General features: G+C 39.8%; 1 protein-coding gene across 1 annotated transcript in view; it reads left to right on the forward strand.

Moving 5' to 3' along the window:
- Positions 1-18,076, forward strand: part of LARGE1 (LARGE xylosyl- and glucuronyltransferase 1) — a 287,244-nt gene that overhangs the window by 128,518 nt on the left and 140,650 nt on the right. The window contains exons 4-5 of the mRNA XM_009896150.2: positions 5,225-5,526; positions 12,017-12,099. Of these exons, the coding sequence (XP_009894452.1) occupies positions 5,225-5,526; positions 12,017-12,099 (385 nt within the window). The remainder of the gene's footprint in view (positions 1-5,224; positions 5,527-12,016; positions 12,100-18,076) is intronic.

Raw genomic sequence — 18,076 nt, forward strand, 5'->3', positions numbered from 1 at the left:
GAGGAGTCATGTTTTCCTGATTCTGTAGTCAGAGAGACTGAAACATTATCTGTGAGCAGCATAACTTCCTCTTATCTCAGAAGCAGCCTAGAGTTCACTGTCATCAGTTAATTCATTATAAAGGCATTACATGCTATTAGACAGGGGCTGAATAATAGCTAAAATACACAGAAATCTCTAGACCTTGTAAAGATGCCAAAAGCCAAGTAGTTTGCACTTAAGAAAGCAAATGAAATGTACAAAAAATACAGAAAGAAATCTGACAATATGCTACATAAATCTGTCTGCCTCAGTTCCTAATGAAGTTTTGAGCATTTGATTTCAGATCAGGTTTATCGGAGAACCTCAGGATCCCAGCCTCTGCACTTCTTGTCTCCTCTGAACTGGAGTAAATGTTTCTCTCCTGCACTCTGCTTCTTTCTCCTTTACTCAGCCCTGCACTTAACTTTTGGCTAAACTTTATATTCTCTGTGAGCCTCTCCCCAGCTTCCAACACCACTGGGTTCTTTTCAGGATTATCACCTCTTCAAGTCTGATGACTACAAAACTAGGAACTTGGTGTAAATCCTTGAGGGTTTGTATGTAAGAAAATTCCACTGCTCAGTCTCTCTGCTTTCAAGTAAACTATGCTGAATTGCGTTCTATAGGGTTTATTTTTTTCTAGTATGTTAAGGTACTCTGCTTGAGCAAGGTTTAATGGATTTTTATGCCTTAAATACAGATGACTCCACATATGCAGAAGCATTCCATAATCCACAGAATTTGTAAATTGCATATTGTCAAATTTTCTGTTGTTGGACACAGTCTCAGGCTGCGCCAGGGGAGGTTCAGGCTGGATGTTAGGAAAAAGTTCTATACAGAAAGAGTGATTGCCCATTGGAATGGGCTGCCTGGGGAGGTGGTGGAGTCGCCATCACTGGAGGTTTTCAGGAGAAGACTTGATGGGGTGCTTGGTGTCGTGGGTTAGTTGTTTGGGTGGTGTTGGATTGGTTGATGGGTTGGACGCGATGATCTTGAAGGTCTCTTCCAACCTGGTTTATTTTATGTATTGTATTCTATAATAAGTCATTGACTTCTGTCAACCATGAAATAATTGTTCCAGTTTGTGGTGTTGTTTTGTGGGCAGTGTGAATTTTGTAAGTAATTTTTATTTCTTTCCTACAGTTGCATTAGCACAGAAAGTCTGAGGTAAAAGTCTTGGCATAGATGGTGGGGGAAAAAATGTTAAATCTGAGACTGAAAAGCCCCCAAATAGACCAATAACCCCAAATGAAGAATAATTAAAAAAAAGCTTTATTATTATTTACTTCACCATTTAGAAGTGTCCCACTTGCTTCAGAGCACAGCAATGTTCTTTACAGTGTTGCCTGGGAGATCTTTTGTCCCAACGTTACACAGACCTTGTTATGTGTTTTATGTTGATTTAGATCAGATAAAAAATGCCTAGACAGCTCAGAGCACTCTGCTAGTTACTTAACACTATAAAACTGTAGTGCAATCAGTTTAACTCTTCTACCAAGGAGCACACACAGTCAATCAAATATTAGTGATCCTTTATATTAAATCATTTGCTCCCTCCTCAAAGGCAGGTGAAACACACAGTCTATGCATTGCCTTGAAAGTTGACCTAAGGGAAGGAGATCAGGGTAGCATGTGTTGGTGTTTACCTACTAGACAATAGCTCCTAGGAGGCATTTTGCCATGTTCACTGAAATCAAAATATGTTTGTGTCCAGTCTGGTAAGAGGACTAAATCAAATAGTACCTTACCACCAACCTTGCCCACTTAAGATGTGCAAAAATGTTGAACTAGACCATCTCAACATTTATGACAAGAATAATTTCATTTCTCAATCTTAAGGTTAAACTCAGTTCACTTTTTATTATATACTTTATTTCAAGTGAGTCTTGGAATTGTCACATTATCATTAGCAGCAGGGAGCTGGATTATAACAAATATAGCAGATACATCAAGATACACCTGAGAATAATCAGCAATGTTAGTAACAAAACAGTTAACTGGTCCAGTTGTACAAACCCTGAGAAAATCATGCCAGAAAATGCCTTGGATTTAGCACTTTGTACAACACAGGGATAATTTTTATGGTGAAGCAATATATTTCAACTAGCTGCATATTTCAGATCATGAATCTAGCTGGTTGTATAACTCCTGTCATAATTTCCTTATTGCCTTTTACAGCAGAAATGTTTACTACTGAGAAGGCTGTAGTGGAGTTTACTAGCATTTAGAGCTAAGGCAGCATAAACACTAAGCTGATCTCATTAGTCAGTGCACCTTGTAGTCTGAGGCAGTGAGGTGCTCATTTCTTTCACATTTTCCAATGGGATCATAGAATCAATAAGATTGGAAAAGACCTCAAAGATCATCAAGTCCAACCTGTCACCCAACATCTAAACCATGGCACCAAGTACCACGTCCAATCCCCACATGGACCCCTGCAGGGATGGTGACTCCACCACCTCCCTGGGCAGCCCATTCCAATGGCTAACAACTCTCTCTGTGAAGAACTTTCTCCTCACCTCAAGCCTAAACTTCCCCTGGCACAGCTTGAGACTGTGTCCTCTTGTTCTGGTGCTGATTACCTGGGAGAAGAGACCAACCCCTTCCTGGCTACAACCTCCCTTCAGATAGTTGTAGACAGCAATAAGGTCTCCCCTGAGCCTTCTCTTCTCCAGGCTAAACAATCCCGGCTCCCTCAGCCTCTTCTCGTAGCGCTTGTGCTTGAGGCCTCTCACCAGCCTTTTTGTGCTTCTCTGGATGTGTTCAAGTGTCTCCATGTCCCTCTTAAACTGAGGGCCCAGAACTGGACACAGTACTCAAGGTGTAGCCTAACTAGGGCTGAGTACAGGGGCAGAATGTCTTCCCTGCTCCTGCTGGCCACACTATTCTTGATGCATGCCAGGATGCCATTGGCTTTCTTGGCTATGCTGTTTCTTCTAAATATTGTGTAGACACAGTTAACTGTTCTCATAAACATAGCTACAATTTTTCACATGGGCAAAGTGGTATCTTTTGTGTTGATTTTTAATTTTGACATAGCAACATTTATGAGCCATTGATGTCCTCAGAATAGCTAAAGAGATGTCTAAATTTGTTCCTTATTTTGAAATGTTGATGAGTGTTTTTCTAAGATTTACTTCCATGTTTTGATACCTTTTCTAGTAATTGTCAGAGAAGGTAGCAGAATCCATTGACAAGAATAGGAAGAGATGAGTAACATCTGTGTCATACTGGATATTCACCAAGTAGGGAGTTGTGATTGCCAGGGAAATCTTTGGCTAGACTTCCATTGCATTATGTGTCTGATGATAACAGAGGTTGCTTGTTGTGTGGATGAGTAGAGGTGCTGGTTTTCTTTTTATCAGAGAGTATCACTACAATACACTCCTGCAGTCCTGTAGTAGAATGCAATATAGTCACGTCCAAATGAATTTAGGTCTTCCTAGGTTGGGCATCATCAACAGAAAAATAACACCGTTTCAGTTCCGTTCCTTCCAAGCTGGATGGAGAAAGATAATTCAGTATTTTATTGCACTTCTAATTGTATCATGGCTCTGTCCTTAATGTTGTCCTTTTCAAATCTGTCATTTAATTTTTAACAACTATTTGCCTGTGCATTCAAGTTCCAAAATATCAGTGGGTAAACTTGAAAAACGTGTTGAGACATTTTTCAAGCTCAGATTTATCTGTAAACTTTGCTATGGTAACAATAATAGTTTAGAACATTTTTGCAGAATAAAGTTGCAAGCAAATGCAAGATATTCAGTCCAAGATATTCTATCCAAGTGGTGTCTTAAAACTAAAATACTTACACAGCTAACAGGAAACACATACCTCATATATGGCTCAACAATGGAAACTGGAATTGAGGCTTTGATTTCTATAGCTATTTTTTCATAATCTCAATTTAGAAGACTGCTCACTGTGTGAATATGAAACAATGGAATAAAACAAACAATGGGCAGGTCTTTGTAGCAAGGAGATAATTTTGAATCAGAAGGTGAGAAATGTACTTGTTAAGAACAGCTGCACAAGAACTGTATGATTTCCATTTTCTAAGCCACTCAAGCTGGTGTTTGTTTGATGAAGACAAAGGTACTGTCTACACTGGGAAAAATAATAAATAGCAATCATTTATTTTTAATACATGCAAGTCAAAAGTTCCTTCAGAGACATTTTATATTGTAAAATACTCTTGCATCTTCACTGTAAAGGAAATCTTGCTGATTATGACACTAGATAGCTCTTAGAGCCTTATGCTTTGATTCCATTTGATTTTAATTGAAGATTTTTGAACAGTAGTTGAGTTTGAGAGGTTTTTACCACCTTTCAAGCATTTGTGTGTACACTCTATCTGCAGCTTTAATAAGATTGTGTAGAAGTATGTCTCTCAAAGCACATCAGCTGCGCTCCTATTTGGTAGCAATAATGTACTGGGAGGTGATCTAGTAACACATGTTGCTGTTCTCTCTGGTTGTGGTCCTTGTTTTCATGTTAATGTATCTTTTTTTAATGCTGTTTTGAAGAAGTTAGCTTTTGAAAATGTGAAAAAAATTAAGTGTTTCATATTTCTGGAATATAAATTTTCAGATAAAGGTTTGGATTTGAACCATTTTGCTTTTCTCAAAATTCCCTTTTTGTCCTTTTCAGACACAATACAGAATTTGGCTCGTGTGTGTTGAAGGTTTCTGTTATTCTGAACCTCTTCCTTCTCAGCAAGCACACTGTATACTGTGTTGCTGCATAAAACCCATCCACTCCTCACATGTGAATCAGCTGGGGCTACTGTTTGGCACAAATTGGTAACCAAAATGCTGTAGCTCTGCTGTGGAGAAAATGGGAGAATTATTTGGTCTTGTACCCATTTCTAAAATATATTTAGCTATATATGAATTGCCTTTGAATGAAAATCTTCTGTTCTTAACCATCTTCCCAGACTAGAGACTGGTAGGCAGCCTTATCTAGAACAAAGGAAACATGTGCATATGTTTGACTGTGGCTTTAAAATTCGTAAGACCTGTAGCTCACAGAACTTCAGCATTTGTCCAAGTTTTCCATACACTTAAGCATTGCCTTAAGTGCCAAGTCTGCACAAAACCTGCCTGTATTTGAAATGCATCCCTGCCTCGCCATGCTGACATTAAAGGAAAAACACAACTTCAAGTATATTCTGACAGAAGTGTTTTGTTTCCTTCTCTTGCAGATGGGAAGCCAGTGTCGCTGTCTCCACTTGAATCCCAGCCCCACAGTCCTCGGTACACGGCGTCGAGCCAGCGGGAGCGTGAGAGCTTGGAAGTCCGCATGCGAGAGGTGGAGGAGGAGAACCGTGTGCTTCGCAAGCAGCTCAGCCTGGCACAGAGTCGCAGCCCCTCGCACCACCACGGCAATCACTCCAAAACCTACTCCATGGAAGAAGGAACAGGCGACAGCGAGAGCCTGCGGGCTGGCATTGTGGCAGGGAACAGCTCTGAGTGTGGGCAGCAACCAGCAGTGGAAAAATGTGAGGTAAATAAACAAAAGGAACTTGCCAGAAGCAAGCTTTGATAGATTTGGTCCTTTAAGGACATCGTGTCCTTCCCCTTGAAAGTTTCTGCCCACAAGCCAGCCTCTTAAAGGACTGCTGGGAGCCGATTCTCTGATCGGTTTTATTTTATTTTATTTTCAAACTTTAAAACATTTAATCATCTGAATATCTTTTGTGTTATTATTTGATCTGAGTTTTTTGCCTTTTTCATTTGTGTGTCCCCAAACCTGGTGTAAGAATCAAAGCTTTGTTCCAAGCTGATTTCAATACAGCTGTGCTGATAAGACCTATGGCAAACTGCCCCCGTGTGTTTCTAAATTAAATGAAAGCACCACGGTGCTTCGAAAAGCCTTGCTCCTTTGTTTGTGCATCTGTACTAGAACAGGGTTTACTGTTAATTAAATTGTGACTTATGGAGTCAGCCTGTGCTTTTGAGTCGAGTTCTGGATTCTGCCTGGGTGCTACTATGGAACCACCTGCTTTGCCTGAGCTGTTTAGAAGTATGGTTAGCTGCAGGGAACACATCATCTTTCCAAGAAGGTTTTAGGGGGTTGTTTTCATTGAGTTTTCTCCATTTTATGCTAGTAGTTTTGTGGATGTCATCCAGCTATTTAGTTGTCAGATAGCTGAATGATGACAGTTCTGAATACTGATAGATCCAAACCAGAAGGGCTTGCTTAAAGGCCTTGTGGCAATTTCAGCTGGTGAAGATATAAAAAATAACTTCCTCCATTTAGTTCTACAAGAGGGTAATACTGTATGACCTTTGTCTTGCTTTCTGCCACTGGGAAGACAAAAGGTGAAAGAACATAAGTGGGGGAGAAAAAAACAAGTCCTAATTATCTCTTCAGAGAAAGTCTATTTAATGGGAAAAGATCAAATATAGTTTAAAAATGAATTATTGCTTTCCAGTTAGACATCATTATCCGTCAGTGTGAAAAACAAAGGAACCAATATTATTTTATGGAGAGGGAAAAGGAGGGGTCTGGTTTTCATTTTCCTTTCTCCTCATAATGAGGGCCTGATTTTCCTCCCTTTGTGCATGTTGGCATTTCTTTTAATAAGGGAAGGCTCAGGCCATCAATAAACAAACCTCACTTCTACCTTATTATCATGCCAAGGAGTGATGAGCTGAGTCTCAGTTCTTCGTTGTTCAATGTACCAACCAATTTGTGACACAAAAATAGCAGCTTAAAGGAGGAATAGTTTAAGTGCCCTTTCAGCATATAATGTGTTTTGCCAATGAATTTACTTGCTCAGTGGGGTTTAGCATTGTGCTAGAGGCAATAGTTATATAAAGTAAGAAACCTCACTTCATTTGCCATCCCCCTATCTCACCACACACTATTTTGATAACGAAATAGCTTTTCCGTCTTTTTCTTAAGGAATTCATTCAGTAATTCAGTAACAACTATGGAAGCTAAAATTAAACTATCTTATTATCAGATTTGCCAGGGGTCTCATCATTTATCCTATTACTGTAGATTCTGGTTTTGTGTTTACATGAGTGGTATCCTGATTTCATACACGCTCTGTTTTCAGTGTGTCGGAGGTGTAAACCAAATCAGTTTTAGCCTCTAAGCCTGGAATATATCAAAGCAAGAGTCAACATCTTGGGTAGAAAAAGATCAAGGTCCTGAGAAGTCGTCTGGGGCTCTGGGGAGAAAAAGAGAGCTAGGAATAGGTTATTTCATTGAGTCAGTTCTTTGAGATTTATTGAAGGTAACATTTCAGAATCTAAATTGGGATAGTCTTTGGTGGTGATTAAAACATTTTAAAATGCAGTTGCAATAAATGAACATTAAATCTCTGATAAAGAATTATCTGGGTAATAATAATTGTGATCTCTATCAAGCATTAGTGGGTTTACTGCATTCCAGCCACTGCTTTATGCTCTGTTGTATCACAGGAGAACTCTTCTGATATAAGAAAACAGATCAGCATTGTATGGCAAGGAGAAATCGGAGTTCTGACCTAGGGCTTTCTCCCTGGAGAGAGCAGATGCCAGTCATGCCTTCCCATTAGGAGACAACTTTAGCACCTTGGAAATAAAAGTAATACTAGTCCTTACACAGGTGTAAGCACAAATAACAGACTTCAGAAGGAGACCATAATGCTGATGGAGGCCAACAGAATGATAGATGGTAGTAATATGTATATATGTATGATGTTATGCCAGTCTGTGCCTCCATTAACTGGGCATTCAGTTTGAATTAAGTATGCATTTATATATATTGGATAATGGTTAGTCAGCAGTATAGCATCTAGTAAGCTAGCAGAATGCTTCACATTTGAAGCATTTTTACAGGCACATTTCTATTGTTACTATTGGTGCTGTTCTCGGTGGCATTGCTCAATAGCCTGTCATGCTCCAGAGTCGCAAAACTCAGGTCCTCACCAACTTAAACACTGCGACACAGGAGAAGCAGATGTTACCTGCCTTTGGCAAACATTTGCAGCATATTTATGTTTTTGTAACATGTTTTTAATATCTCTTAACCGCACTGAACGATTACTTATGAGGGATTACATAACTGCAGTTTAAGGCCTGCCTAGTACTACAGGAAAATTATTGAAGTATGAAATGCTTCCACCAAAGATTATTTTTAGCTAGGAGAACTAATTAGTTTGTTAAGCTTATTATTTCACCATTCCAAAAAGTAGCCTGAAGAGGAAAAGAATTAACATCTGTTTATCTAGGCACCTTATATTCCTCATCAGCATGGGATCTAAGGCCCAGTTCTTCATGTAGTTTGGCACTTTTTCAATCCATTCATTTTTCTCCAGAATGGACTTACACAAAATATGTCTTTCAGAAACCTTTTTTTCCTGTTCTGTAGTGGCTAAATTAATGGTTTCTAAACTATTTTAGCGTGCACCTTGGTATTATTTAGACTCCCTTTCCTAAAGAAGGTCAACTTCCTTTAAATGCCCTGAAGCACCTGGCCCTGAGTGCTCTGTACAATATATTTTTTTCAAAAGTTCTCCATGTCCCTGATCCCCAACCTGTGGGAAGAGCAGTGTGATTAACCTTCACAGTGTTTTGATTACCTATTCATATCTGTGTGTACAAACAGAGGAAGAATTCACTGACTCTGGGAATCAAGATGTATCACCATTTAATCTGTTGTTTCAATGAGTTCCACTGTCTACAAATACCTCCAGTGGGTGGCCTGTGTCCAGACTTCTTGCAACAGACTTGATCTTTGAGGTCTTTTCCAGCCTTATTGATTCTATGATTCTATGATCTGCTAGTGATGAACATGTCTGTCACAGGTTTTAAGAGTATTGTAGGAGGATAGATGTTTTCAATCATAGAATGATTTTGTTTGGAAAAGACCTCTGAGATCATCAAGTCCAACCATCTGCCTAATACCACCATCGTCATTAAACCATGTCCTAAAGTGCTATGTTTACACATTTTTTTAACACCTTCAGGGATGGTGACTCCACTGCCTTCTTGGGCAGATTGTTCCAATGCCCGACTATGCTTTCAGTAAATACATTTTTCCTAACATCCAATCTAAACTTGCCCCAGCTCAATTTGAGACCATTTCCTTCAGTTCTGTCACTTGATACTAGCAAGAAGAGACCAAGCCCCACCTTAGCACAACCTCCTTTCAGGTAGTTGCAGAGAGAGTTCAGTTTAATTCTGCAGTGATTTCTGAATATCCAGGTTAGAGCTTGACAATTAGAATTACCATGGTAATTACTGTTTACAGCAGAGAAGTTGATGCATGTCATAGAAGTTGGAGCATTCCTTGCTTATGTGGCCTTACTCCTAGGTGTTACATGCAGTCATGGAGTTTGGACGTTGTGTACCACGGGGGTCAGTCCTGGTGGGATGGGGATAAGATCTTCTAGCCTTGCTCTGGTGAAAAATGAGAAGTTTGAGGGAGCTGTGATGCTGCTGACCACTTTCATAATCTGGCATCTGATGATCACAGGAGAGCACTAAAGGAGAGTGCAAGTTCTTTGAAGTGCTTCCTCCTTCCAGCCCCTATTGCCTTGTCTTGCCAGGATTTGGCTACAGGCAGCTGCCCTCTATCCAGACGTATATTTGGAACAATCATGGACAAAACTGGAAGAATAACTTTTTGTGTGTGTGCTAGGATGCAAATATCTGCAGACAATTCAGGTTGATGCCCTTATCTTGACTTACCTAATTTCCTCCTTACTTTGTTCAACAGTTAAGCAATGAGAGAGAGGAAAATTAATCAAGAAAAGGAGAGGTGCAGACTGAGTCTTGCAGCATGCTATGGGCAAAAACTTTGGCAAAAAGAAAAAAGACTAGGTTCCTGTTCTCTTTGAGGACTATTGCTCTTTCCTATAGCTGATCTCAGGCGAGAATAGAAGTGATGCATAGTGTCAAACACTACAGAGGAGCCGAACAGAAGGTAAATGGATGCCTACATCTGAACTGGATAAGGATGTTCAGAAGAGCAGCAGGTGCTGTCTTCTCACTGCACCCTGACTGAAATGGCATGTGAAACAGCAGCACTTGCTAGAAGATGATTAGGAAAGCATGCTTTTAATTTTGAAGCAAATTGATTTAGGAAAAGGAGAACAGATATGGGCCAGACCTTGACAGAGTAAGCACTGATTTTGAGAGGAGTTGTAAGTTAAAGAGAGTGGCTGTGAGGAGAGCTTTTCTGGCAAGCAGCAGTAGTATAAAAATATGTTGACAGTGATATGACAGTGCCATTCTGTCAAAACCCATAAAATGTTTGTACCTGGTCCAGTGTCTTCAGGTGAAGTGTTTAGAGCAGTCATAAAACTATACTCAGTTCATTTGATTTTAACTGGCATTGAAGGGAAGGATTTAAGTCTTCCAAAAACCTGAGAGAGACCAGGTGGTGACCAGAAATGAGGCAGTGCATAGAGTGTCAGGAATCTATGTACCCACAGGAACTTATGCCGTTACGTACGGTACAAACCACTGGTGCAATAAAAGTAGTTAATAAGCAGCTTCTGTTTCCCCCTATTGTTATCACAAGACAGAAACAATCAATTTCTGCAGAGTGCTGAGCATGTTCAACTCCCATTGACTGTTACATAAATTTGAAGTGTTGATTACCTCACAGCACTGTTGCCAAAATGTGTTGCAATATCTCTTCTTTCTTACAACTCTCTGGATAGGCAGTGTCTTGTGTAATTCAAATTCCTCTTAAAACCTCAGATCTTCAATGTGCCTCAGATTATGAGGCACACTAGGGCTGGAGTCAGCTGTGATGTTCATACAGGGGTTGCGCTATGGCACAGACTCTTGGCAATTACAGGGATCAAACTGTGTCCCATTCCAGGTGATGTTAATGGATGGGGCTATGGACTCTTTTAGATCTGCCCAACAGATGTGACCTCTTGTGTAAATCTGCTTCTGTTACAAGCCAGACTGGGAAACTATGACTATGTGAAGAGGCAGAATTCTTTATTTGTGCTCAGTGTAGTGGGCTTTCTGTGGAAAATGAGAGCTGTATGTGTGAGAAACCAGCTAACCAAGCTTCAAATGGAAGCCAAATGAGGCTTCCCTGCAGTTTCACAGCTGTGTCCCCAATCGCAGCTTTGTGCTGCCAACGTGGAGAACTCCTTCATTTCTGCAACCACTAAGAAACAGAAAAATATGGAAACTGGAGTCAAAGCTTGCCAAGATTTTTTATTAATTTTTCTTGGTGTCCCTAGGAAATAGCAATGGCTAATTTTAAAATCAGGGAAGAATAACTTAGCAGCATTTTTCAAATTACTACTTAGTACCTTAATAATAATGACTAGTAGTGCCTTTCCAATTTTCCCTTCCCTCTTGAGTAGATGAATAAACCTCTGCCTCATATCAAAAGGGACGTAAGAAGGCACAGAATAAGTGATAATTTGCCAAGGTGCTGGAGTGGGAAGAATGTGACTGTAGGGCACACTGCCCCGTGTAGCCCATACTGGTAGTCATAGGCTAGAAAATGACTACCTGCTCTTGCAGATCATGTCCTGTCTTATCACTGGAATGCACCCAGCCTCTGGCAAACCAGGTTCCCCACTCATGTTCATCCTTCAGAGCTTGCTCTTCCTCTCCTTAGCACCTGTCCTTAAGATGGAAATAATGCACAATTTCTAAGAGCATATCTGCTTCTAATTGTCAGACATCATTTCAAACTTCAGAAGGTTAAAGTGTTTGTGTGTTTGCATACTTAGATCTTCGTGTGCTGCTAAATGAGTGTGTGTACACACACTCATGTATGCTCTTAGCTAATAAGTGCAATTCTGTTCAGACATCTGATGTAATTTAGGGACAGTAATGACTTTCAAATGATGATGGTGTTATAACTCAATTAAGATGTTTTTAACAAACTGCCTCAAGTGAGCTGCAAACAGCTGCAAAACACACACTCAAACCTATGACGACCACTATACTATATAACAGCTCTGTCAAAGACACAGAACCAGGCTTTAATTTGTATTCTTTTTGTTCCTTTTCTCCCACAGACCATCCATGTTGCCATTGTTTGTGCAGGGTACAATGCCAGTCGGGATGTTGTCACACTTGTCAAGTCTGTCTTATTTCACAGGTAAGGGTAGCTTTCTTTTCTTGTATATTGTACATCTGAGTAAGGCTAAACAAGCTCTTTTTATGTTTACTTTCTTATTTCAAAAGAAAGTAAAATTCCCTTCCCTGGTTACCTTTTCTTTGGAAGGAAAGAAGCACGAAATTTACGATCACCACAAATAGATTAACCGATGTAAAGATTTCCACAGTGAATTAGAGACATCAGAGATCCACCTGCTACCTCTGTTGTGTTGTGAGAATAGGAGCAGTATCTATCTGCACTGAAAAGCATCTGCACACTTGTGAATGTTGCAAAATAATAACAGTGGTAATAACAGCATTGTATTCATTTAGCCTGTTTCTGTTATCAGTTAATGCTATATGGATAGATAGTAATTTGAAAGCCATACACACAAATACACCCTGGTTACTTGACTATCCCAGCTTCCCATTTAGACATCTATTTTTTAAAGGAAATGTTATTATAGCCAGTATTAGTTCATTAAAGTCAGAATATTTATTCTGGTTTTGGAGAGGCTACTTGCAGCCCCTCAGAAGGCTTTGCAACCTGCTTTTAGCACATAGAGTACAGGTAGATCCCAAAATTGAGAGGCTTAAAAGTACAATAAAGACAAAATTACCAATTCCCTTAATAAACAGCAGTTTCAGAAGAAGAGAGATGGTATTAAGTTATGTGTGGGCATATATTTATATCCCTCATCCAATTTAGTAATGTCTCTCTGAGATGTTTTTCACCAGTGTTGCAGAAAGTGGATTAAAATAGGGAAGTGATCAGACTGACTCAAACAAAATAAATAGACTAATAAAACATGCATAGAGTATAAAGAGTTTATGAAGGAGGTAGTTTCAATACATTGCTTTATACTGAGTGATAATTTTATACCAGCAGGATGATTCTTGTTCATATCTTGCTAGTATTTCTTAGAGCCATCTGGAATGGGGCATTTCAGTCCCCCACCTTGCTCATTATATTCACCTCCAGTCCTCTGCTGGAACAGTCGTAGTAATCACTCCTTTACAGTGCTTTTAGCACACCATTTAACTTTTCCCTAGTTTGGGGAAGCTTCGCAAAAGAATGCAGATACTCACTTTGTGCAATGCAGAGAAGGACTCAGTAAATATTGCTTAAGAGGTTGGCCAGAGTGCAGGTGGAGAGGTGAAATTCTTCAAAACGTAAGAGCAGCTTTCACTGCTAACAACACTTGCCTTTGCAAGTCTTTCCAGAAGTAGCATGTTCATGTTAGATGAGTGCTAGGAGCAGAAAAGCAATGCTAAAATAAGCGTAACAAAAGCAAACCAGCAGTAAAAACCTGCATCGTGCTCTGTGCAAATTTTTCTGAATGTTCAAATCCTGTTAACTTTTAAAACTATGTCTATTTCCAATTAGACTTGTGAATTATTCAGTGTGAACTGGCTTTACATTGCAAGGATGTGGGGCATTTTGTCTATTTTGATTGTTGTTTCTAAGGGATTTCTTGCAGATATGCATTTTTATGGTGACATATCTTAGTGGTTAGCCTCTTGCATTTTTCTCTCCTAGTATGTGCATCCATTCTAAGAAGTCTCATCTGTCTGTTTCCAGTTGTTTTGAACTGTGAGATTCCTGTTATTTACAGAGGTTTAAACTATTTCTTTCTGTGTTACTTAAAGGAAATGCCCCTGTTTTACACAAGCCACTCACCTGAGCAATTAGCCTATGAACAATTCTGCCATATAGTGTCAGAACTATATAATTTTGAAATGTATTTAATTAAAAAATATATTTAATTTAAAATATGAAGCCAAAACAAAGGAAATTGCCATTGACATTTCTGAGTATGGTGGATTGTGCCATTCCCATGAATCCATTGTCTGTGTGACTGGAAGTACTTCTCATTTCAAAGGATTTGTCTAGCTCAGCAGAGGTGATCGAGGTAAAGTCCAGTATAGCTAATGAATCTTGAATACAGGTAGTTACATACAAGATAACCTATCTCCCTTGTTTGCTTAAATAATACTTAAATCTGAATCTGTTCCTGCCTAAAACTGGCTCTTCTCACCAAGCATTAAGTTGTTCACTAGGAAGGGAAGATGTTCTCAAAAAAGAAATAGAGCTTCTTCCAGGCAGTTCTTTCTTATCTCCCAGAGAGCACAAGCTTCTCAAGCATCTGTTGGTGCTGTGGCTACATGTGCAGAGAGTCCTGCTTGAGAAATTCTTCTTTCTTGGATCTTTACCTTTGGAGTGACAATGGTGAAGAAGGATGGAGAATAAACAACAAACTTAACTAAAAAATGTATTTACAACCAAGATTCCTTGCATTGGTTGCTATGTGCAAAAATATTATAGAATCAATAAGGCTGGAAAAGATCTCAAAGATCATGAAGTCCAACCTGTCACCCAAGACCTCATGACTACTAAACTGTGGACCAAGTGCCACGTCCAATCCCCTCTTTAACACCTCCAGGGATGGTGACTCCACCACCTCCCCGGGCAGGCCATTCCAATGGCTAACAACTCTCTCTGTGAAGAACTTTCTCCTCACCTCAAGCTTAAATCTCCCCTGGCACAGCTTGAGACTGTGTCCTCTTGTGATCTTAGTATGTCCTTCAAAAAATGAGTTGATTGGTGTTTGTTGTGAGAGCACTGATTTCAGTGAATCTGTCTGGAATTCATGGAGTTACCATGTGCCATTTCCATCTTGTTTAGTAATTAAACCGTGTTTCAGCTGCACATTTTAATACAGAGGTACTTACATTCCCTACTTCTGGAGGCAGTCTCTACTTCTCTAATAGAAAAATTCTGAGTAAAGGAGACCATGTCAGTCTAATAATTTTTCTTCCATACATTCACATATTTGTTATACTCTCAACTTTGAGCTAGGGTACTAGATAAAGAGACACAAAACAGCAGGGGTACTGGGTCATTTAGAATAAAAACTGCAGGAGTTTCTATAGATGAAGTGTGCTGTCTCATCTCTCTTGAATGTATGTATGTACAGTAAATCCTGCATAGTGAACATTTCAGCTCTCTCCAGGTCTGAAAAAGCAAGTATCTGAATATAGTCATACCATATATATCATGAGACTTAGGCAAGTTAATGGTTTCTGAAACCATTTGAGAAACTATCTCTGTCTTCAGATTCCAGAGAGTGGGAAGAGGCAGGGAAAAGGGGTGATGTGGTTGATTCCTTATAGGAAGACCATAGTTCAGAATTGTGTTTCTTTCCCAAAGGAGAAGGAGCTTCATTCCAGTTTTGTCTTTAGAAAGCATATGCTCAAGCCACAAAATCCCAGCAGCTTCTAACACCCAGTTTGACATAACTGACAGTCTGTTCTCAGGAGGAGATTCAGCAGAGCTGGGATAGTACAGGGCTTGCAGAGTCTGATAAATATGTATTGGCAGTGCTGCACAGAAGGAGGCTTGTGGAATGAGTACTTGGTCCTAGTCTGCAACTCTCATGCTTTCCTCTCTTGGGCATCTAGTTCTAATGATGACATTATAAATCTGTTTCAGGGATAAATAAATAAATAATCTCTCTATGCCAGTTTAACTAAGCATAGCTCATAGTGCTGTGTCCTGATTGAAACTTTTTGTTTTCAAAAAGCAAAAGACTAACCATTGCAAAGTAAGGTATTTGGTCAAAACAAAATTCAAGTCCTTTTGGAAACAGTGCATGTGGTAGTACGCAAAAAGCTTCTGCATTTCTTTTTTTTCCAAAATAAAGCAGCATCCTGTGACTTAATAACTCTCCTGGAGACTTTTGCAACTACTCTTTCAAGTTATTAAATTGGTCATTTTCTGTTTCTGAAAATTGTCACAGAAGCAAGCTACAAGTTATAGTTTCATATTGTCTTTGCTTAGGGTAAGACTCAACTTGGGTAGGATCTAAACTGCTTTTTAATGTACACTGATCTTTTCCAAAGCCATGCTAAACTCCATGTTGCATTTGGGAGCAAAGAAAGGTCAAAATTACACAATTACAACCTGTTGCTGCCACTTAGGTCACCCTGAGAATCTGAAATCTTGACTCTTTTGTGCCAACTAATGCTGCCTTTTTTCCCTGCCTTATGTTAGTCCCTCTTCTTTGGGGAAGTCATGATTACTTCTTTAGCCATGTGCTCTGTCTACCCTGCAACAATTGTGGCATAGCAATGGTGGGGGGGGGGTTGTAAACAAAGAACTGTCAACTAAACCCATGTTTTCTAATGCATAGTAGTCTCTTTGCTTTAAGAAGGCTGCCTTAAAGTTAAGCATACACCTAAGCATTTTTAACATTAGGATATGATGAAACCATGCTACAGCCTGCTGTACTTCTTCTTAGAAAAAGTAGAATAAGGCAAACCAAATGAAAATCTAAATTAAATAAAAAGGCTGACATGCAATTTCCAAGTAAGTGTCACAAGTCAACACTGGCTGGTAATTAAAGCTTATGTAATCTAATGGCTGTATTCCATGGAGACCACTTTGGCTTAATGGAGATAATTTGAGAATTTAAAACCTCTGCCACTGTTTCCTACCTTTCTAACACGTCAAGTCTGTTTTGTGGGAGATGGTTCTGGCAAAAACTATAAAGCATAAGCTGGTTTCTCTGATCCATATAGATGCATCAATGAAACACACTCTCTTTTCTGTTACCTGTCTGTCCTAACAATGGAGGCATAAGGGAGAAAGCAAAATATAATATAAAAAAAAATAAATCTACCCATGACATCTCTGATAATTTCCCCAAATGCTTCTGTAAGTTAACACAAAGCAAGAAAACCCATGAATGAGGCAGCCAGTGTGTCTTTGAGATTTCACCAATAGTTTGGGGAGCATTTTAATCAATACTGGATGTGAGGGGGTATGAAATACCTGTAATAATTTTCACATGAGAATTCTCCCCATATGAGAGAGAGAGATTGCCCTATGGGCATGAGGGGGGGTGGGGGGAAAGATTCCCAGACTGCCTTTTGTAATTTCTGTTTGAAGTTCTTGTAACCATTTGTTGCAGGTATAAAAGGTATTACCTTGTTGTGCTTCCCCTAATAAAGTATAGGTTTTGGAAATAAACCCCCTGGGCTGCTGACCTTTTTATATTCTTAGAAAATAAAATTCCTCTGTTGCAGAGGGAGAGCTGTGCAACAAAGCAGCTGCTTTTTGAATTGCTAACAGTTGAGACATGGAATAATACAGGAGGGAAGGGAAAAATCTTGGTTCACTGCTCCTCTTTTCAGTGGTAGATTTTTTGTATTTAACTCTGTGACAGTGACTATTTTGGGGGGGGGGGGGGTGGGGGTGGAAAGGGGGGGCCACAAATGTTTGAGCAAACAGAGCAAAATTCTGATGAAGAATAGGGAGTTTTGAAATGTAAAAAATAGAATAGAATAAACCAGGTTGGAAGAGACCTTCAAGACCATCGCGTCCAACTTACCAACTAATCCAACCCACCTAATCAACTAACCCATGGCACCAAGCACCCCATCAAGTCTCCTCCTGAACACCTCCAATGATGGTGACTCTACCACCTCCCCGGGCAGCCCATTCCAATGGGCAATCACTCTCTCTGTGTAGAACTTCTTCCTAACATCCAGCCTAAACCTCCCCTGTTGCAGCCTGAGACTGTGTCCTCTTGTTCTGGTGCTGGCTGCCTGGGAGAAGAGACCCACATCCACCTGTCTACAACCTCCCTTCAGGTAGTTGTAGAGAGCAATAAGGTGACCCCTGAGTCTCCTCTTCTCCAGGCTAAGCAACCCCAGCTCCCTCAGCCTCTCCTCATAGGGCTTGTGTTCCAAACCCCTCACCAGCTTTGTTGCCCTTCTCTGGACACATTCCAGCAAGTCAACCTCCTTCCTAAACTGAGTGGCCCAGAACTGGACACAGTACTCAAGGTGTGGCCTAACCAGTGCAGCATACAGGGGAAGAATAACAATAATGTAGAAATGGGTACTTTGCAATAGGCTTCTAAATTCACAGCCTGACTTTTAAAATTACTGACTTCTCCTCATTTTGCTAATTT

Source organism: Dryobates pubescens, chromosome 15, assembly GCF_014839835.1.
Source record: "Dryobates pubescens isolate bDryPub1 chromosome 15, bDryPub1.pri, whole genome shotgun sequence".
NCBI lineage: Eukaryota > Metazoa > Chordata > Aves > Piciformes > Picidae > Dryobates > Dryobates pubescens.